This window comes from Sorex araneus, chromosome 11 (genome assembly GCF_027595985.1).
Source record: "Sorex araneus isolate mSorAra2 chromosome 11, mSorAra2.pri, whole genome shotgun sequence".
Classification (NCBI taxonomy): Eukaryota; Metazoa; Chordata; class Mammalia; order Eulipotyphla; family Soricidae; genus Sorex; species Sorex araneus.
In genome coordinates this window covers 33,836,537-33,858,751 of record NC_073312.1, presented here as the reverse complement: position 1 = coordinate 33,858,751, position 22,215 = coordinate 33,836,537, and the positions used below count along the sequence as shown (strand labels likewise).

Here is a 22,215-nt window from a genome sequence, read left to right as displayed (position 1 = left end):
CCGGCCCACCCCAGACCCAGCTACACACCCCGGGCAGAATCTAGGATTCTCTACTTTCCTTGGTGGTGTGGTTGTGGGGGGAGGGGGCAGGGAGCGGGGACTGTTGTCTGACTGTCCCTGTGCATGACAGCTGACTACAGGGAGACCCACATCTTTTAATAGGAGAAACTGTTAAACGGGGGGGGGTGGGGGGGGAACCACTGTGGAGCTGCGTGGCCAAGGCTCTGCTCCCCTTCTTCACCTCCATCCCCGTCTATCCTGGCTCCAGCCTTTGGGTGTGTGGCCACAACAGACTCTGCCTTTTTGTCCTTCTGACAGAAGCTCCCTGGACCTTTCCAGCACGGAAGTTCCCACCAGTGCTTTAGTCTCCAAGAGCCCCCAACACCATCACCTCCAGGCCCGGCTTCTGTCTTTGACCCACCTGCAGACAGGCCAGAGGCAGCTTGGATGCCTGCACTGACCCTATAGTGAACCGAAAGGGGCAAGTGCCCTCCTGACCTTATGCTTAAGGTGGCTCCTGAGGCCAGCAGGAAAGGGGGGAGTAGCAGGCTTGGGCACGGCGGGCCCTTCCAAGCTATGCTGACACCACCATAACCCCCATATGCAACAATTCATCACCCACTGCAGGCCTGGCGCCAGCCTTTGGGCTTTGCAGGCGCCAGGGCCTGCCCTAGGGGCTCTCTTGAGGCGGCAGAGGTGACAGTCCCTGCCAGAGACTCTTCAATTTGGCTGAGGTGGGGGAAGGATTCGTTCTTGGGGTGATTCTGTTCTGTGGGAAGAGAAGAGAAATATGTCGGAAGTCAGGGAGGTGTCAGGGGTTGTCCTGGCTTGTATGCAGAGGGTCTGTACCAATCTAAGGTCCTCTAGGGGCAGCTCCAACCTGAGTCCACCCTCCCACGGAGCCCATCCACAGCCTTCTCCCCCCACCCCTCCATAGCAGCTCTCCTGGTTTCCGGGAATCGTAGTTTCTGGCTTCCGGAAATGGATTTGCTAACTGCCGAGATGCACAAGAAATACGTAGCAAACAAAAGAGCAAGAATGTGTCCCTGGGGCTTCCGGGCTGGGATTTGGGGGGTGGGGAGGGGGGATGGGGAAGAAAGCAGGCCTGAAAGACAAGCGCAGCAGGGTTTCGGGGAGATTTCTCTACGGAACATCCAGTTTGGGAAGGAAACCAACCAGGAGTGATGGGGGTGGGGGCGCCCCACTCGGAGGCCACAGAACCCTGGGCAGACAATCCGCGCTCCTGGGTGGGGAGAGGCGGGCTTCTGTCTCCCGGTGCTTATTCTCCCCTCCCAGCGAAAAACAAACAAAAACATGCACAACCACCACGAAACACCCACTCCGGTGTCCCCCCCCCCCCCAGCCCAGTGGAGGCTCTTTTGTAAACATCTTGGAAACATTTTGTTTTCCAGCGAACCAACAAGCCTCCTCCCCGCCCACCACCATGCAGAAAGCGGGGCAAAGTTTCTAGATCAAAGTTCCTTGGAGGCTGGTGATTTGGTGACCCCCTCCCCCCACCGTAGATCTGTCCTTTCATGATCTCCCCTCTCCCGGTCCATCCTTTCCTACCCCACGCCCCCGCGGGGCTCAATGAGAACACCGCAGCGCCCCCTCCCCCCGCCCCCGGCGCTCCCCGCCCGTGGCAATTTCCAGTTCGCAGGCCCCGCTCCGCTGGTGACCCGGCGGCCGCTGAACTTGGCGAGGTGGCCCTACAGAGTTCACCGGGATGTCACGGTCCGGCCTGCAGGGGTCACAGGCGGGTCAGGCCCCAGGATTGGGACTGGGCCCCAGGTCACGCCCCTAATCGCCTGTGCGGTTCATGGGCTGTCGGGCGCAGTCCAGCCAGGGGGGCGGACGGGGGGATTTCTGAGAATTACCTCCAGCGCGTCTGGCTCTGGTTCCTGCCGGTGCCCAGGTTGGCTCGCGCTGCTTCCGACAGGCGCCAAGTCGTTAGAAGAAAGAGCCGAGCGGGGAGACGCTTCCCCGGCGCCTGTGAGCCCCGGACGCGGGGCGGGCGCGGGGCCGATCCGTGGCCGGGATCTGCGGGCACCCCCCAACACTCTGGCCAGGGGAACTCGCCCCAAGCGCTTCGGGGATCGCGCTTTTTCTAGACCCCGGGAACAGTTCTCCATCTCGCCTGGCTTTATGACCACTGAGATTCAAGTATTGAACCAGCTCCCAGGATCAAAGCGGGTTTTCCCCCTCCAAGGGACGCTTTCCCAGGCGTGTGGCGTCGCCCGCGGAGAGCTGGCGCTGCGAATTAAACGAACACCCCCCCACCCCCAATCTCTTTCGCCTTCAGCGGGTGCGTTCAGCTCGCAAACCGAGGCACAGAGCGTGTAGCCCCGGCCGAAGCGTCGTGGCTAGCTCTAGGTAGGTATCCCGGAGCACACCTGCGCTCCTGCAATTCCGGAGACGCCGCCGCTTCCCCGTGAAAGTCTTAAATACTCCCATTAATAGTACTCAGTGGCCGGGGCTTGGAGTAAGTACTCCTTCCTCTGGTGTTTTCAAGATGCCAGGGTGTCTGTCTCCGAGAGCACAGGTCCTCTCAAACGCGGAGCGGGAGGTCACCCTGGTAAAGCAGCGATGTGGGGTGGGGGTGAGGGGGGTTGCCGCCAGAGGCCGCATTTGGAAACTCAAGACTACTCTGTTTACACAAACGGGGAGTGAAATGTCATACTCCAAGGTCAGGCCACTGGCGCCCAGAGACCCAGGCTACCCATCCCACCAAGGCTGCACGCCCCGCAGCGCTCGGAGTCCTGGCCACCAAGGCTGCATCTCACAGTACGGGGGGAGGGGGGTGTTGGGGGGCCGGTCCTACATGCACCGCAGCCCTTGAAGGCGCCAGGACCTGTGACCCTCTCATGCTCCCAAGTATGATCAAGTAGGCTACATGAGTGCGGGCCTCCGTGGGGGTGCTGGAAGAGGCATACACGAGTACCCGTGGTTCTACAAGGCTCCTGCTGAGGTGCCAACCCCGGGCGCTTCTGCACGACCTTCGGAGGAGTAGGAAAGGGGTCCGAGTTTTTCTTTACATAGGGACTGCAGTTTCCCCCCACTCGTGGGGACGAGGGACAGCACCATTTCAGAACGCGCTTCCCTCTGCTGCCCCGGCAGGTGGAAGGGAGCCCACGGGGGCCTCTAAGTAGAAATCCAGTCTAGGCGGCTCTGGGCTGGGACCGCCCGTCCGAGTCTCTGGGAGGGATTCCAAAGAGACCGCCAAGAAGCCCAGGGCTTGGGAGTTCCCCACTTCTTGGAGCCGGGCTGGGCGCGGGTAACCGTCTCGGAGCCCAGCACACCTTGGTTGGGGCGAAGCGGGCAGCTCCTAGCCCCGCACCCCAGGAGGCGCGCTCCAAGGGAAGAGGCGCGACCGCCACCTCTGCCTCGGCGTGGAACAAACGGTTAAAGATTTTGGGCAGTGCCTCGCGGGGGGAGGAGCCAGGGGCCCAACCCGCAATTAAAGATGAACTTTGGGTGAACTAATTTGTCTGACCAAGGTAACGTGGGCAGCAACCTGGGCCGTCTATAAAACGGGCAGGCTGCAGGGTTTGCAACGCTGGCGACAGCGGCAGGTGGCGCGGGCGGCCGCAGCGCACCATGGGGCTCCCGGCACTGCTGGCCAGTGCGCTCTGCACCTTCGTGCTCCCGCTGCTGCTCTTCGTGGCCACCATCAAGCTCTGGGACCTGTACTGCGTGAGCAGCCGCGACCGCAGCTGCGCCCTCCCTTTGCCCCCGGGGACTATGGGTTTCCCCTTTTTTGGAGAAACCCTGCAGATGGTGCTGCAGGTAAGGGAGCTGGGAACGCGACAGACTCGGTTCCCGGCTTCCACTGAAACCCGGGTAGGCGCCCCCGGGAGGGAGGTGACGACGGCGAGGATCGGGGCTAAGACGGAGGCGCACAGCTCCCCGGCGCCCCCTCACGCCCGCCTCTCCCTTCCCGCTTTCCTCTCTCAGCGAAGGAAGTTCCTGCAGATGAAGCGTAAGAAATACGGGTTCATCTACAAGACGCATCTGTTCGGGCGGCCCACGGTGCGGGTGATGGGCGCCGACAACGTGCGGCGCATCTTGCTCGGGGAGCACCGGCTGGTGTCTGTGCACTGGCCCGCATCCGTGCGCACCATCCTGGGCTCGGGCTGTCTTTCCAGCCTGCACGACTCCTCGCACAAGCAGCGCAAAAAGGTGAGGGCGCGGCTGGCGGCTCCGGAGTAGGAAGGAAGGGGGGACCGTTGGCCGGGGAGCTTCAGAACGATAGAGGATGGACGAACGTGGGTTGCAGAAGGCGTCGGGTAGGTTCCGCTCCAAGCCTACTCCCGTTTTCTCTTTTTCTCCCCCCAACTGAGAGGTAAGCGCGTTGGGGCGTTGGGTCTGGTGGGATTGCGGGGTCTGGAAGGTGAGAGCCGCGGAGAGGACCGGCGCTAACACTCTCGCTCCTGGGAACTTAGGTGATTATGCGGGCCTTCAGCCGCGAGGCGCTCGAGTGCTACGTGCCTGTGATTGCGGAGGAAGTGGGCAATTGCTTGGAGCAGTGGCTGAGCTGCGGCGAGCGCGGCCTCCTGGTCTACCCCCAGGTGAAGCGCCTGATGTTCCGCATCGCCATGCGCATCTTGCTGGGCTGCGAGCCCGGCTTGGCGAGCGGCGGGGATGCCGAGCAGCAGCTGGTGGAGGCCTTCGAGGAAATGATCCGCAATCTCTTCTCGTTGCCCATCGACGTCCCGTTCAGCGGGCTGTATCGGGTAAGGGCGGCCGGCAGGGTGCGGAGCTTGGGGCCCCGGGGAAGCGGAGGCCGCGCGTCTGCTCACTGCCGTGCGCTCTCCGCGCTCAGGGCGTAAAGGCGCGGAACCTCATCCACGCGCGCATCGAGGAGAACATTCGCGCCAAGATCTGCGGGCTCCGGGCGGCGGAGGCGGGCGGGGCCCGCAAAGACGTGCTGCAGCTGTTGATCGAGCACTCGTGGGAGAGGGGCGAGAGGCTGGACATGCAGGTGAGCGCAGTTTCCGGCAGCGGTGCGGCGCCCTTTGGTCCCCTGGGTTTTGGAGTCTGGCGTCCAGACTCTAAAGAGGGAACCCGGCTGAGGACTGAGCGATGTGAAAGGGGTTGCAGCCGACTAGGGAGCTTTCTCGCCCGCCCCCCCCCCCCCGCCCTCTCCGCCCCCAGCCCTTCAGGGTTTTAAGTGAAAGTTGGAATTTGCAAAATGCTAATCATGCTTGGCAATTAAACCCAAAAAAGTCCAGTTCTGGAGTTCCCAGCAGAGAAGGCTTACTAGCCTCCTGCTCTTACTGAATTACAGCGACTTGGCATTTTGTTTTTAAATGTTGCTCTTTGTAACATTTTCCGACCAACCGTTTTTTAGCCCTTCCCATCTTGCTTCCAGAACCCTCAGCTGGGTCTGATGGATGGTTATTTAAAATCGTATGCAGGAATTGTCAAATGCGGACTTCTCTGATTTCATTCCTAGGCGCTAAAGCAAACTTCCACGGAACTTCTCTTCGGAGGACATGACACCACAGCCAGCGCAGCGACCTCTCTGATCACTTACCTGGGACTCTACCCTGAGGTCCTCCAGAAAGTGCGCGAGGAGCTAAAGAGTAAGGTATGAGGAATCTGGGACCTCCTTTCGCTAAGGAAATGAGTTGCTCAGCACACCAGCTCTCCCATGAAGTAAGCGTGCTGGGCTGCCTTGTCAAGTATCTCTAAAGGGCAGGGCCAAGGGTGGGTGGGCCAGTGTGAAAAGAATTCACTTTGTAAATGGAATGGAGGGAATAGCAGTACTTCCCCGAGACAGGGTCCGAGTTCTCATTCTTGCCTTTGGAGTTCTTTTTCTCCACCCTTTGGAGAATCTGGGAGATTTCCTGTTAGATTCTACTTCTTCTGACCTGTGTGCTCAAGGATGTGAATAGAGGACTTCTAGGCAGTGAGGGAGGAGGCCGGTGGTGGCTGAGGTGATTAGGGCCATGGTGGAGAGAGTAGCATTCTCCTGGAGCTGTAAATAGTGAATTTGGGCCCAGGGGTGAGGCAAATGGTCACTAGCAGCTCTTTCCCCTTCACACTCTCCTATCACGGGGCCTTCTGGGGTTAGCTGCTACTTAAGACCTGTTTATGTTCTGGGTGACTGATTTTATTGGAGCACAGAATAACCGTTCACCTCTCTATGACTGTTTTGATAGGGTTTACTTTGTAAGAGCAATCAAGGCAACAAGTTGGATATGGAAATCTTGGAACAGCTTAAATACATCGGGTGTGTTATTAAAGAGACCCTCCGGCTGAACCCCCCTGTTCCAGGAGGGTTTCGGGTTGCTCTTAAGACATTTGAATTAAATGTAAGTTCTCTGCTTCTCCCCCCCGCCTCTTTTGTTGTGGTTTTACCTCTCCCCTGGTTTCCCTGTGCAGTGGCTTAAAGTCCTCAAGCTTTTGCCGCTAGGGCCGTGCCCCCTGTGGATAGACCATTCAGCTACCTGAATGTCTGTTCTCTTCCACCTTTTAACTCCCAATGCCTCCCAGGGCATCCGGGCCTCGATTTTTTTGTTGTGGAAAGTTCATTTCTAGTTTGTCAACCCCTGGGCCTTTATAATCTTCGGCAGGGATACCAGATCCCCAAGGGCTGGAATGTTATCTACAGCATCTGTGATACGCATGAGGTGGCAGAGATCTTCACCAACAAGGAGGACTTTAACCCCGACCGATTCCTGCAGCCCCACCCCGAGGCCGCCTCCAGGTTCAGCTTTATTCCATTTGGAGGAGGCCTGAGGAGCTGTGTAGGGAAAGAGTTTGCAAAAATTCTTCTCAAAATCTTTACTGTGGAGCTGGCGCGGCATTGCGACTGGCAGCTCCTGAACGGACCCCCTACCATGAAAACCAGCCCCACCATGTGCCCTGTGGACGATCTACCTGCAAGCTTCACCCCTTTCCTGGGGGAAATCTGAGGGTGAGAAGGCTGCACCAACCTTGGACTCATTTGAAATGTTTCTGGCATTTCTACATAATGCCACATTTGATTTTATTATATTTAATTTCTAAATGTATATTATATATTTATGTGACTCTTGTAAGTCCCACAGTCTTTAAATATAATAATAAAAATAAATTTGTATTGTTTTCAAATAAAGAACAATCTGAAGGTGCTTATCTTGTATCTTAGATTCCTGTTGGGGGACAACTTATCAGTTTGTTTGTTTTTGTTTATTTTGGCCATGCCTATCTGTGGTCAGGGCTTACTCCTGGCTCTTTGCTCAGGGATCACTCCTGGGCTTGGGGAGCTGTATGGGATGTTGGGGATCAAACCTGGGTTGGACATATGCAAGGCAAGCACCTTAACTGCTGGGTATACTATCTATCTGGCTCCATCCAGTTCTGATATTAGTAGTTAATGTATTTAAACCAGACTTCTGCATGTGTGATTAGGGCCAATCTTACATATATATAAGTGTATATGGTCCCCTGGGTTTTGGATATATATATATCCAATATATCTGTTTTCAACTAACAACTTTAGTTGTTCATTTTTCTTTTAAAAGTTATTAGAAAATACACACATATACATATATATGTCATATGTATATGTGTGTTAGTTCAAGGTAATTTTATGATTTTCTGTGATCATTTAGTTTAACCCCTTGGAAAGTGTATCCAAGTTAGTTTGAGACGGGGAGAGGGTGTTGTTCCTTAGGAAAGGATGACTTTGTAAAGGTTTCACTTTGAGGACTAACCCATTAGAATATAACAGTCTCCCCCCAGACACTTGTTTCGTAATAAATGAAATAACAAGTACACATTATCCTGTGGAGCCAACGCTGCGTTCTGAAGTTCAGATTGCAGAAAAAATGAAGCTAGTCACTCTGATTATGGAGCTATGGGCTCATGTCAGATCAAAAATCCTGAGATGTTTCCTTGACCCGGGACTTGTACATGGAAACAACATTTTGCAAAGCCAGTCTCTGGTTTAGATAAGTGAGTCCAGGTTTTCTGTATTGAGAATAAGAGCAGAAGGAGTCGATTTAGTGGACTGACAAGATAACGTTTTTTTATCTATGCCAGGCAATAGGGTGTGAGCCTGACATGCCTGATAAAATGGCCCAGTCATGACCCTGTGAACCTTGGCTAACCTCTGCAAAAGCCTGGTCCTGTCACTTTCCCGACCCTGGCACAGCCATGTTCTGAAGCGAAGGCCGGACTCCGTCCAGAAAGGTTGCCCCTGGGGACTTGCTGATGCAAGCAGCACATTTTGGGTTTGGAAATGGCACAATCTGCTTACTGACCCTCTGATGGCTTGTAGGTTTAAGATTTTCATTCCAATTTTAGGATTTGGCAATGGCAGCACAAAGTGGGTGGTCTCAATAGGTGTTTGCAAAGGGCTCTGTCTACAATGGGAATTACACGGTCTACCTGAACTTAGCTTTTTAGGGAGTACTTGGGTTGTACTTATTGTTGGAATCCTCTGAGTTTTAAGGGGGTGTTTACATAATAACTGACTGCCTCATAATAACCTTATAGTGTCTTTAAAAACATATACACACACGAGAACAGAAGGCTTGGTTCAGTTAAAGCGTTAGTGTATAGTGGTATGTAAAGAGCTCCACCACACACCCGTATTCACCGCAGATCCCACCAGCCAGGAGCACACTAGCCCAGGGACGCCCTTTCCCAGCGTTTCAACAAAATGATCCCCCCTGCCCACCTACCCCCACTTTTCATTTTTTTCCCCAGAGGACAGTTTGACTCTCAAAACAAAGTCTTTGGTTATGCTGTGACTGAGATCTCCATAGGAACAGATTGCAGTGAGAAATTTGAATCACTTTTGTCTATACTTCAGATTTTAAAACTGACCTTTATTTTCCATCAGGAGAGCTTTGAGGAAAGTGCAGTGGAGAGGACCAGAGACTTGGCTTGCCCTTCCCAGAGGGACATTTAGCCCAGTTCTACTCATTGATTACAGGGTAGTGTAGAAAATACACTAAAAGCAAACTCTTGACTAATGCGCTGAGTGCAGTAGTAAGGCTGTGTAGAGGCGGGCGAGCCTATGCCAAGGTCAGGTATGAGGACGGCTACCATATTGGTCATGGAACCGGTGGTCACCTCTATTTCACAGGCACCTCTGACTCAGTGTCCTCTCACCACCAGGAGGCAAGTCCTGGAGTAAGTCACTTCTACATTTTGTCATGGTTGTAGGAGGAGAGATCCCTGCAGGGGCCCAGGACTGTGGTACAGAGCTGGAAGGTTACAGGACTCTAAGCTCTTGGATCAGCTGCCCCCATGGGCAACGGGGTGTCCTCTGCCTCTCCCCTATGGGTAAGCTCTGAAGTGTCTGGACCTCCTTTGCCAGGGCTAGGGATGCTCCAAGGAGAAACCCTTGCTAGGACTGACCTTTGGCTGGGTCTCCAAGGCAGAGACAGTCAGAGGCACGGACCCCCAGAAGACTCAGAGAGGGACTGTGATATGCCTGAAGCTGCAGCCACGGAAGGCCTGGGGATGCTCCACTTCTCTTTTCTCACCAGCTAGTAACTAACATCTGCCATGTTGCTCTTCCTCTTTCTGTGGAGGCTGGCAATTTGTCCCAGGATCTTCGCCTACCTTCCTCTTGTGTCCTCTGCCCCCACTTCCCTGCCCATGGCCATCCAGAGGACCTCTGGCAAGCCACCGGAGGTGAAATGGGTAGCAGGGACTGAAAAGGACCCCCAGGGTTTCAGGTTTTCCTCACCTTGTTACACCCCGGATGTCCACAAGGGGGCGGACTTCTACCTCCTATGCTGAACTCAGGGCTCAGGGGTTTTCCCCACCAGTGTCCACGAAGCCCAGGGACCACAGACTCTGGCCCAGGGCCTGCGCTTACCCTAGGCAGTGAGCCGCAATAGGCCACCTGGGGTTGTGCAAGTCCGCAGCCTCAGGTTTGGTCAAGGCTGCCCAGGTTGACCTGGACTATGTTGAATTGGAGGCGTCCACGGGCTATGGCCTCGGAGGGCTGTTGGCTCAGTTTCCAGCAGTGCCACACACTCCATCGCTCTTGTGATGCCTGGAAAGTGGAGAGAGCGGTGTTCGAAGGACGTGGGAGGAGCACTCCACAGAATCCCTGTGCGAGGAGCCGGGGTGTCTCAGGGGCCGAGGCGGCTGGCCGGGCTCTCTGGGGTTAAAGCGCTCATGGGTATGGTTTCATGCCCGCTTGCTTAGAGAGCATGGGGGCACGTGAGGAGGCAGATGTTGCCCTGCAGAAAAAAAAATACATTGAGGGAACTGGAGCCCTCTGGTGATATCTCATGAGGAAAAGCCAGTGAATGGCCTGTTCCCATGGCAGGTGAGAGCTGTGGCCCAGGCTGATGCAGCAGGTCAGTGGCTTGGATGCCAGCTTTAACTCTCATCCGGGGAGACCGGACATACCCTTATCTTCGCTCCTCATAGCTCTCCACTCCCCTTGGCTGCCAAGACCCTGAGACAAATGTGGAGGTGGGGCGCTGGAGCGATAGCACAGCGTGTAGGGCATTCGCCTTGCACGAGGCCGACCAGGGTTCAATCCCCAGCATCCCTGAGCACCTCCAGGGGTAATTCCTGAGTGCAGAGCCAGGAGTAACCCCTGTGCATTCCCAGGTATGACCCAAAAAGAAAAAAAAATGTGGAGGTGGAAGTCTGGGGACCTGACCTGACACCTCACAGTCACCTGTCCTGATTGGTGGGAGCCTTTCCCCTACCCTGCCACTGGGGCTTCCAGCTCCACTTCCTGCCCCTGCTCCAACACTCAGGCTCTGCCAGCTGTGCTGTGGGGATTGTCCACTTGGCCTGGTAATGGGGGTGATACCCTGCCAGTGTTCCCTGGTCTCTGTGATGCCATGCGCTAACATTGGATGCCACCCAGCTCTCTGCCCCCTCCTCCCCGAAAGTCCCTCTGGGGTGACTATTTAACCCCTTCTCAGTCACCTCCTCACCCTCCCAAGAACATGCTCACACATGGGAGCAGACTTCAGAGAAGGGTTAGGAGGGGTAAAAGCTTCTTGGGGTCCTTCGATCCCATTTGCTTTCTGTCTCTCCAACATCGTGGGACCATGTTTTTCTTTGCGAAGTGAATCGTTCATCTTTGGAAACAGCCCCGCGGCCGCAAGCTTACAGGGCTGTGGTTTCACAGCATGTCACATTCCTGAAACCAGCGCTCCGTGGGTATTTGGGCCAAACAAGCTTTGCTTCATTTGAAGTAGAGTCAACTTGAGTGAGAACCCTGGGATAGGGTGGAAACTCAGCCCCGGGTTTTGTGGTGGGCTTTCTGGGTGAGTTATCATGTTGCAATCCTCTGAACCACACATCCACCGGGCAATACAGCAATGATCTATGCCAGGGATTTCTCATCACTGCCACGCCCCTCTGCCAGCCACCCAGGGGGTAGACATCTACTCATTCATTTCTGGCCATCCGTGCAGAAAGGTTTTCCTCTGCTTCCTCTCATCCTTCCATCTCTTGGTGCTGTTGTGCTGATGACCGGGAGGGCCTACATACAACTTGGTTGTTGTACGGGCACATTTTAGTTGTACTTGCCAGTGGCTGCTGTGGTCTTCACACACGAGCTTGCCAGGAGGTTGACCCTCTGGGGGACAGTGCTTCTCCAGCCCTTTCTCCCCCTCTTTTTCCCTAGCAGCTACACTGTTCAGTTATGGTGCTCACACATATCTGGCTGAGATACCGCTGCAATTGCTTCTAGCAATGGTGACCCACAGTACGCAAAACTGACAGACACAAAGATCAGAACTTCCCAGGTTGTGCTTGGAGTATGTGGTGGCAGCAGGGATGGAACCCGCAGTCTCGCGTCTGCAGAGCAGGAGGTTAACCAGGGGGCTATTGCCTGGCCCCCTCTTGGGGATTTTTAATCTGATGTCACTAATGGGTTCATTGAACTCTGAGGCACTGTGAAGAGAATGAGGTATTTTGCTCATGACAGGTATTTGACAAGACACCTTAAGTCCAGTCATAGTACCAAAATAAGAGCAATGGATTTAATGACAGAGAAGGGATTCTGGTATTCTAAAGTGGAAAGTTCCTGTGATGCAATCAGCCATGGGTTTTTAGAACTAGAAGACAGATTGTCCACGTGCCTTCATTGGTAGCTAGACGGCTCGTAGAAATTAGTCACCACAGAGAATCAGAATCGACACACTGGCATTCGTGGCATCCTGGGATCAGCCCTCAAGTTAACCAATGGTGTAATTTATTGATCGGTGTCAGGTAAAAAGGGCAGGGGAGCAAGATGGGACCAAATTGCTCAAATTGTCCAGCTTGCCCCCCATTTCCTTCCCTGGGCTCTCCCAGGAGAGAGTGGGCTGTTTGGTCAAGGGCTTGGTTTAAAATCTGATAGAAGTATTTGTAATGAGCCTGGAAGTTAAGGCCTTACATTAGTGGAGCAGGACCCTCAGAGCTTTCTGCCTCACAGCAAAAAAAAAAAAGGAGGGGGGTGTTTGTTATGAGTTAAGCTGCATACTCTCTCCTCTCAAATGCTGAAATTTCAAGCCTCGGTTATGTCAGAAACTCACTGTCACTGTCATCCCATTGCTCATTGATTTGCTCGAGCGGGCACCAGTAACATCTCCACTGTGAGACTTTTTTTTTTCTTTTTGGGTCACACCTGGCATTGCGCAGGGGTTACTCCTGGCTCATGCACTCAGGAATCACTCCTGGCGGTGCTTGGGGGACCATATGATGCTGGGAATTGAACCCGAGTTGCCCACGTGCAAGGCAAATGCCCTGCCCAATGTGCTATCGCTCCAGCCCCCACTGTGAGACTTGTTACTGTTTTTTGGCATTTTGAATACACCACGGGTAGCTTACCAGGCTCTGCTATGCAGGCGAGATACTCTTGGTAGTTTGCCGGGCTCTGCAAGAGGGCGGAGGAATCGAACTCAGGTCAGCTGTGTGCAAGGCAAAAACCCTAGCCTCTGTGCTATCGCTCCAGCCCATGTCAGAAATTAGTTAATTAATTTATTTTTGGGGTAGGCCACTCCTGGCAGTGCTTAGGGCTTAATTTTGGCTCTGTGTTGAGGGATCACTCCTGGTGGGCCTCAGGGGACCATATTCTGTGCCAGGGATTACACTGGGGTTGGTCTGCATGCAAGGCGAGTGCCTTAACCCCTTTTCTCTCTCTCTCTCTCTCTCTCCCTTTCTCTTTCTCTCTCTCTCTCTCTCCCTTTCTCTTTCTCTCTCTCTCTCTCCCTTTCTCTTTCTCTCTCTCTCTGTCTCTCTCTGTCTCTCTGTCTCTGTCTCTGTCTCTCTCTCCCCCCCTACCCCAACCCTGCCCATGCCTCTGTTGATTTTATTTTAAAGGGTCTTTACAGAGGTAATCAAGTTAAAAGGAGGCCTCAGGGAAGACCTTAATCCAACATTATAGTCCTTGTAAAGAGGAGAAATTTGAGCACAGAGGCAGACACACACAGAGGGAAAGTGAGAAGCCAACCTCAGAAATGCAGAGACGCGTGCGTGCATGACAGAGGTTCTAATGTGGTGCCTTTAGGAGCTAAGCAAGCAGGATACTGCCTCTGCCAACTGCCGGGCGCTGGGAAGACTCAAGCGAGGATTCCTTACAGCTCTCAGAGGGAACCAAAGCCTTGACTTCCAGCCTCTGCAACTGTGAAACAACACATCTGTGTGGTGCTAAGCTACCCAGGAGGTGGCACTTGGCAGTGGCAGTCCTAAGAAACCAACAGGTTCCAGAGACAACAGTAGAGTGTCTCTGCAGGAAGCAGGTTTGCGGACACTCGCAGGTGTCAGAATGCCACTGAACACCGGCTTATTGAACTAGAGATATTGGGCACCAGTATCCTTGAGGTTCTGGATCAGCCCACGGAATTAAATTTCTAGCAAGTTCCCAGTTTTACTCCATTACAGGCCCTAGCATCACAAAACCCAGAGTGTGCGGGGGGGGGGGGGGGGTTCCCAAGCAGTACTCATGAGATCCAGCTGAGGGCCCCACTGGGGATTCTCAGCCAACTGGGTTGGTGGTTCTGGGGATACTCAGCCCACTCTGACTATAATGAGGGTCTCTGGGCCATATCTGGTGGTGCTGGAGGCCTCCAGAGCTGTATACCCAGTGATGTTTGGGGAACTGTGTAGTGCTGAAATTGAATCCAGGCTGGGCAAATGCTAGGCATGTAACCCAACTACTGTACTGTCTCCTGGTCCTATCAAATACTGCACGATCCAGAAATTCTATTTCCAGGTATCTATCTCAAGAACACAAAAATGCTAATCCCCGAAGCTCTATGCACGCCAATGTTCATTGTAGCGCTATGCACAGCAGCCCAGAGTGAGGTCAAACAGACCCAACAATGAGGCCTTGTGCTCTGGCCATCTCCCCTGGACCTGTACACCTTCATTTTACTTTCTCCCTCCCTAAATCCCCCTTCACCGCCCCCCCCCCCCGCCCAACCACCACACACACATAGGAATCTGCAATTGCATTGCTGGGAAAATACCTACAAGTCCCATTTCTTCCCCGAGTTTGTGCTGTGGGTTTCATAAAAGCATTTTTCAGTGTTGAAATTTAGCCCCTCTCCAAATGAAATGCCTTAAACAACAGTTTTGGGCAAACAGTTCTGCTGGACACTTCAGTTATTTCCAATTTCTTTTGGGTTAGGGGGCTACTCCTGATAGTGTGCTGCAATAAGCTGCAAGGTTCCTTGAAAGCGCAGCCTCATGGACAAGACAGCGCTTTAGGACATACCTCCCTCAGTGAGGTTACTGGATCAACAGAAGTGGCACCGAAAATTGTAGCAGCTTTCCCAAAAGGTGCCTCTCTCAAGAGCGGTGTTTGGGAAAACAGTGATGCATTTGCACTGTGATAAATGATGGCCCCAAAGGAGAGGTATGGAGGGATGGTCCCTGCGGGCTGTTAAGCAGGAAGAGGGAGGTGCAAAGAGAATTCGACAATTGGCAGGGAGGATTGAGGGCGATATTTGGCAAAGAGGATCATCACACTTTCTGAGTGCATTCCTGTGCCTACTGGTGGCAAAGAAAAGGTGTTGATTGTGTAATTGCGGAATTTCAGGAGCGTGGTAAAAAAAGTGATGGTGCCCTGACTCAAGTGACTGGGACTCCAGAGATGAGTCATCAGTCACCCCAGTGGCCTCCTTCCCAGACCCCGGGGGTCCAGTCACTGCAGCTCAGAGTCCAGGTCACTCGCCGACACTCTGGCTGGGGGGGAGAGGGAATGCCTGGTTTCCTTTCATCCAAGGACCTTGCCACCCGCCTCTTGAGGGATCCTCCTCCCAGATATGTTTGGCCCCAATTAATAACGCAAGTGGGAAAATCTTGGAACTTAACACTGTCACCCCCACCTTCCTTTTTTATTTTTTTTTCTTTATCTTTTGGAAACCTGCAAAAGGTTGGAGAAGCAGCTGTGTGTTAATTGACCATATATTTGTAGAGTCCAAGGAAAAATAACGGATAAAATTATTGGGCATGTACTAAATATGCTAAGTAGATTACATGGTGGTTTCATTTCAGTTAACATTCCATGGTACGGGTGCGTGTTTTTTTGCCCCTTTGACAAGTGGAGGCATCCAAGCACAGGGTGGTCACACCTCACTTGCCCAGAGTCACTCAGCTACATGAACCTAGATTTGAACCCTGGCTGTGTAAAGGGTCTAATCATTACATGATACTTCTTCTAAGAGTGTAGTATTTTTTTTTTTCCATTTTGTTCTGTTTTGGTTTGGCTCCAGGGCTAGACCTGGCAGTGCCTTGGGCTTACTTCTGGCTCTGTACTCAGGAATCACTCCTAGTGGTATTCAGGTAGAGTATGTGGTGCTAGGGATTAAACTGGGGTGTACAGGGAAAGTTCCCTACCCTCCGTAACCTGTCAGGCCCAGAGGGCTGTAGCACATGCAACTGACATTTTTTTTTTATTGGAATAGTAGCACTGTAGCACTGTCGTCCTTTTGTTCATCGATTTGCTCAAGCAGGTACCAGTAACATCTCCATTGTGAGACATGTTGTTACTGTTTTTGGCATGTCAAATATGTCACAGGTAGCTTGCCAGGCTCTGCCGTATGGGTGGGATACTCTTGGTAGCTTGCCGGGTTCTCCAAGAGGGGCGGAGGAATTGAACCCAGGTCGGCCGCGTGCAAAGCAAACGCCCTACCTGCTGGGTTATTGCTACCTACCCTACCCATTGGAATAGTAACAAATGCTATTGTCTTAGTACATAGTCTGTGCCAGCCACGCTCCTAACTGCTGTCCATATTAATGAATTTAATCCCCATGAAAGTCCCCATGAGAAAAATCAAAGCCCAGAGATATGAGGACCTTAGTCTGGGTTCCTCCATCAACAAGGGTCACAGTCCAGGTCCCAGCCCTAAGATCTGTCTCCTGAGCCCACACATCACATGCAGCTTGATACTACAATGTCCATTTGTCCCCTTGACTTATCAACATACCCACACACCTTTCCCCATGTTGATCTGAAATCAGTTCTCTTGGAGGATATAGGCATTTTAGCTGAAGATATAATTGTGTGGGGGGGGGGGTGGAGGGGGATTGGGCCAGACCTGGAAGTGTTCAGGGCTTTCTCCTGACTCAGTGCTCAGGGAACACTCCTGTTGGTACTCAGAGATCACATATGGTGCTGGGGATCCAGTCTGGTTCAGTCATGTGTAGTTACCTGCTGCATCTTTTTTTTCATTTTATTTGGCGTTGAGAAGCTGGTCCTTTGGTTGAAGTCAGCTAAAATAATTCAATAAAATAATTCAAATTAAATCCAACCTCTGACATCTGTAAGTATTTTATGAGAAGAAATGTGGAAAGACAAAGAAGTTGCATGTGTGTGCATGTATGTGTGTGTGTGTGAGAGAGACAGAGAGACAGAGAGAGAAAGAGAGAGAAAGAGAGAGACAGAGAGAGAGAGACAAAGATTGTGTGTTTTAAATTCTATCCCAAGAGATTATGGGAAAGAATAAAACAGGGAAAAGAAACCAGTGGTGTTTTCTTGTTAAATTGCTGCACCTATGAAAGATTGGACTCTGGGGGGAAGATTTATTCTCTTTTAGAGAATTTTGTTGTTGTTGTTTTTTGGGTCAGAACTCTATGCTTAAGGATCACTCCTGGTGGGACCACAGGCAAAAGAGAATTTTATTGCTTGAGAGACTGTTTTTCTAAGTAAAAATGTGATTTATCTTCAATTTGAATCACAAATCCTTCCAAAAGCAGAGCAGGAAGGAAGAAGATGCCCAATATAAAAGAATTCTACTTTACTTTGCTAATTTATTTACTTTAAATTTTACTTTGTGTTATAAAAAGGTCCTGATAAGCTTAGAAAAATTGTGATTTTTTAAAAAATAAGAGGTATTCTCCTGATATAATATTTTAGATAAATCAAAACAGATAATTGTATAACAACTTGGTTTAAGAATGAGAGAGGGGAGAAAGGAAGGCGGGGGTGGGGTTGAGAAAGAAAGATTCAGTGCTCTTGAAGCTCAGTGATTAAAAGCAGAAAGTTGATGGGTGAGCTTGGCAACCAGTAGAAATCATATCTGTCTCTTTAGATGGGGCGCGCTGTGGAGTACAGACTGAAGGAGTAGGTTAAAAGAGGTGAGTTGTCTTTTGTCTGTAATATGTAGACAAAGTGACATTTGGACATGTTGAGAACTAGACTAGGAGGCTGTGGCATCTCTCTTTCACCTTTTCTTCCCTTTGTAGCCCTTTGTAGAGAATTTGAAGTCTGAAGCTCAAGGCATTCAAATGATTTGTCCCTGGATACCCAGCTGGTAACTGTGAGATTGGAAGAGGTTCAACGAGATGGGACTGGAGAGAGCAGATAGGGCCTATGGCTCTTGCATTGCACACGGCCAAACTCGCTTCCATCACCACCTGGAATGATACCTGAGCACAGAGCCAGGGACAAAAACACCATGTTGAGTGTGGCCCCCCAATAAGCAAGCAAACAAGGAAAAGTTCAAATGAGAGGAAGTGGGGGTATGTTTGGAGATGTCAGGGAGGGGACACACAGGGTGGCTTCACATCAGTGATGAGTGCGACACGTGGCTGTGTGGCAGCCAAAGCAACCAGACTCAGGTAAAGTCCCTGAGAGGGATGAGGACAGAAAGACTGGCCTGTGGAGACACAAGAGACACTAGGAAAAACATGTCCCCATGCTAGTGCTTGGCCTTCTTGGGACAGTTTGGCTCTTGGAGACCTGGAGAGAGGCTGTCCCTTGCTCATGGGCCTGGAGAAATGGAGGGGTGAGGGGTGCAAGGACCATAGAGGAGGGGCTGAATCAGAGGTGGGGAAGCCAGGGGTCATGTTCCCAGAAAATGTTAGAGAGGAGAGAGAGAGAGACAGAGAGAGAGAGAGAGAGAGAGAGAGAGAGAGAGAGAGAGAGAGAGAGAGAGAGAGAGAGAGACAGACAGACAGACAGACAGAGAAAGACAGAGACAGAGACAGAGAAAGAGAGAGACAGAGACAGAGAGACAGAGACAAAGAGAGACAATGGGGTGGGGAAGCTTTCATGTTTTGGGATTTTTAAGGCTCTTTAGGAGGCAACTCCAAAGGGCACAGAACATGACTAAGGGGGGCCTGGAATAATTAAAATTTTAAAAAGACATAAAATTAGGATTTTTGAAAACCCAAGCTGTTATTATCAAAACAAACAAGACCGAGACCTGCTTTGTTATCTCTGTTTTCCATCTTAATGAGCATGGTGGTCTTGCAAGAAGGAAAACACAATGGAATGAAACTGTATTTTATGAGCGTGGGCCGGGGGAGCCATGAGTTGGCAGAGCCCAAGAAAAGTGGAACAGAGCAGAGGAGAAAACCCCTGATTACCACGAGATACAGCCCAAAGGGTCTCCGCCCTCCTCCCCATAAAAGTAGTACTGCAAAGGAAATGAAGGTGGGGGCCAGGGGTGGGAAGGGAGTGTGGGATTACAGTGTATACACCCGGTCCTCAGCATGGTCTCTAGGCGGGCAACAGTCAGCGTTGGAGTTTGAGAAGGCCCAGATATAGGATCATAGACACAGCTGGGGCCCCAAGCCCTGGATCCACCCTCACCATCATCGGATGAAGGAAAGGAGAATTGGCTCATGAAACAAAAGTTTTGCTCACCACTTAGAAGCACAGACTGGAGACCCAACTCCCAGGTGTCTCACCTCTCCTTGCTGCAGGCTGCTGCCAGCTGGATTTAGCAGCAGAGGAACCGAGGGCTACTCCACACCCTGTGCTCCCTTTTGGGCAGGGGCAATGGCTGTGTAGTGACAATGGTCAAGTAAGGTGTTTGTGAGAATTGTGCAGTGGTTAAGATAATTTGATGAAGCAGAAACTGGTCTTGAGCTCACTGTCCCAGACTCCTTTCTGTCCGGAGTCTGGCTCCAGCTTTTCTGCAATGGGGGCATGGAATTTCCACTGGAAAACGTTGGGTTACCCCCAGCCCTTAATTAATCCAAATTTTACTATTCATGTGGCAGAATTTGAGCTGCCTCTAATTGCTTGGATAAAGAATGCTTTGTAGTCTGGTGTGGATGAGGATGTAGCAAGTATAATTTGGTCCATTATTTTTGGAAGATAATCTTGGCAACCAGTATCAAAAGCCTTAAAATTATACATATGTCTTGACCCAAATATTCTAATTTTAGCTTTTGAACAAATATTTAACTATAACGATGCTCACTGGAAAATGCATTCTTGAAAACGTTCAATATAAGCTTATGTCCACAAATAGGAGATTGGGGAAATTAGCATACAGTGGGACAAAATAGTTCTTCATTGTCATTAAGAATGAAACTGAAGGGGCTTGAGAGGCAATACAGAGGGTAAGGTGCCTGCCTTGCATGTGGCCAACCTATGCATTCTTAAAATTTTTATTACAACCCTGTGATTTACCAAGATGTTCAAAATACAGTTGTTTCAAACACCAAATTCTCCAACACCAATCCTACCATCAGTCTCGCCATCAGTGTGACCATCCTCCACCAATGTCCCCCATTTCCCACCCACTATTCCAACTTGCCCCCTTGCAGGCACAAAGTTCCTTTTTATTGTTTGTTACAACACAAAGGTTAATTTCAAAACTTAGATCAGTAAGAGTCAAAGTGTGATAATTGTTCTATCTCACAATGATGCTTCTAATGTCACTGTCTGAGGTTCTGCTGTGCTGGTAGTGCTTGTTGAGCCTTCTCTCTGCTTGTTTAGACTCCCTTAGCTCAGTGGGCTTCTATGTAACTTTCCCATCAGATGTGCTATGATCTTATGGGGCTGATGATACTATGAAATATATGCAGGTGGTCCAGGAGCTATGGATCTGGAAAAATTTTGTGGCATGGCAATTTGATGAAGTTCATTTGATGAGGTTCAGTTTTGGAGCTTGATCCTTTCTATGTTGGAGGGTGTTGGGTGTGGTTGTGACCTTGCTGTGCTTTCAGGCAGAGTGTAAATCTGCTTGTCTCCATTCTGAGAAGGCCCTAGAATTCTCAGTCCTGGGAAAATTAGGCAATATCATGTTCTTTGGAGATGTGGCGCAGGACCATTTTTCTGCTGGCAAGATGGTAGGTATGGGTAGGGTCCGTATTGGGTGTCTGGCCTGGTTTAGAGGTTATTATTATTTTGGGAGGTCACATCCGATGATGCTCATGATGTTACTCCTGGCTCTGTGCTCAGGAACTATTCCTGCCGTGTTTGGGGGACCATATGGGATGTTGGGAATTGAACCTGGGTTGACTGCGATTGAACATGGGTCAAATCTTGCTTTGCAAGGCAAGCACATTACCCACTGTACTATCTTGCTGGCCCTGGCTTAAGGGTTCAGACTAGGTCTTGCCATGATCCAGAAACTCACATATAATATCAGAACACAGCAACTCACTGCAGAGATGTCTCTGGGCTCCAATTGCTTAAAATGTTAGAATTCCAGGAGCGTGCAGCTGCAAAAGAGGCTGCATGATATCTCATACTTTTTTTTTTTTTTTGCTTTTTGGGTCACACCTGGCGATGCACAAGGGTCACTCCTGGCTCTGCACTCAGGAATTACCCCTGGCGGTGCTCAGGGGACCATATGGGATGCTGGGAATCGAACCCGGGTCGGCCGCGTGCAAGGCAAACGCCCTACCCGCTGTGCTATCACTCCAGCCCTCTCATACTTTTTTTTAAGCATTTTTGTTGAATCACTGTGAAATAGACCCTTACACACATCTCATACTATTCATAACAAGCAATACAAAATAATGATGGTAGTGGGAAGGTATAATGGTGGTGGGACTGGTGTTGAAATATTGAATGTAATTGATTAATGTCAATGACTTTATGAAAATAAAATTTAAAAATTAATAAAAAAGGACTAGGCATTGAATGTGGTTGAGCACTGCCTAGATTGACCCCTGAATTCATTGCCAGGAATAGTGCCTGAGCACTGCCAGGTGTGCCCTCCCCTAACAAAATGAATAAATATATAAACTAATATGTTTTAACAAGATGAGGCCAAAATGAAAGTAGTATGAAGATGGTTCTCTCTGGAGCATGAGATCAGATGCGGCTGTATTTCATCTGTCCTTTACCTTCAGGGTGCTCTATAATACAAGGGGGGATCCTTATAAAAAGGAAAGGTGTGGGTAGGGTGGCTCAGTGGTGTGGGACTGCTTGCCCCACCTAGGTGAGCCTCTGGGTTTGAGACTTAGCCCTCCAGACCCACCCACTGACCTTGGGTCCTTCCCTGTCTCGCCCTCCTTGAGAAGGATCCCAGAAGATAGTTTCTGGGATGGTTGGGGGATGGAGTGGGGTGAGAGAACCAACCCCAGAGTCCCTGTCTGCTATCTATCCGCAGCAGGAAGAGCTCATTAGCAGCCCAGCCACTGGCCAGCCCAGTCTGCTCCCCCAGCCCCCCCCCCCCCCCCCGCTCATTAGCATGTGTAACAAACTCCTCAAAGCAAACAGAAGCTCTAAGTGAGAACCAACCTGCTTCCCTCCCCTGAGGAGGACAGCAGGAGACTTCCCAGAGGCGGCTAAGGGGTTGGTCTGGTCTCTGTGGGCTCAGGGCTGGCCTCCACTCTCTTTAGCATTGAGGTGAGACTAGAAGCGGATCCCCACTGCAGACACTCTAGACACCTCCCTCAGCCAGCGGTGGCCTGGGAATAGCTAGTCAGTTGGGAATCACAGCTGGAGCTACACGCTCAAGACAGAAGGTAGAGGCTCAGTTTTCTCGTGAGCCCACGAGGGAAGGAAGCCTCCTGAGCCAGCGTCAGGGAGAGGCTGGTTTCTTGCTCATCACAGACACT

The 22,215-nt window shown here is 51.2% G+C and overlaps 2 protein-coding genes across 3 annotated transcripts; one reads left to right on the top strand and one right to left on the bottom strand.

The window, feature by feature from the left end:
• Window positions 1-221: 221 nt before the first annotated feature.
• Window positions 222-2,757, bottom strand: LOC129399399 (uncharacterized). The gene is made up of 2 exons (XM_055119227.1): window positions 1,878-2,757; window positions 222-769 (listed from the first exon to the last, which is right to left on the bottom strand). Exons 1-2 carry the CDS (start codon window positions 2,130-2,132, stop codon window positions 671-673), a joined length of 354 nt encoding a protein of 117 aa, XP_054975202.1. The 5' UTR covers window positions 2,133-2,757; the 3' UTR covers window positions 222-670.
• A 59-nt stretch (window positions 2,758-2,816) lies between these two features.
• Window positions 2,817-7,093, top strand: LOC101544869 (cytochrome P450 26A1). 2 transcript variants are annotated; one of them, XM_004607361.2, is made up of 7 exons: window positions 2,817-3,786; window positions 3,955-4,179; window positions 4,443-4,733; window positions 4,823-4,981; window positions 5,456-5,590; window positions 6,165-6,317; window positions 6,579-7,093. In XM_004607361.2, the coding sequence occupies exons 1-7, from the start codon at window positions 3,598-3,600 to the stop codon at window positions 6,918-6,920; spliced, it is 1,494 nt and encodes a 497-aa protein (XP_004607418.2). In that variant the 5' UTR covers window positions 2,817-3,597; the 3' UTR covers window positions 6,921-7,093. The 2 variants fall into 2 exon arrangements, with proteins under 2 accessions (XP_004607418.2, XP_054975232.1); XM_055119257.1 differs by having other exon boundaries at window positions 2,817-4,179.
• The last annotated feature ends 15,122 nt before the right edge of the window (window positions 7,094-22,215 follow it).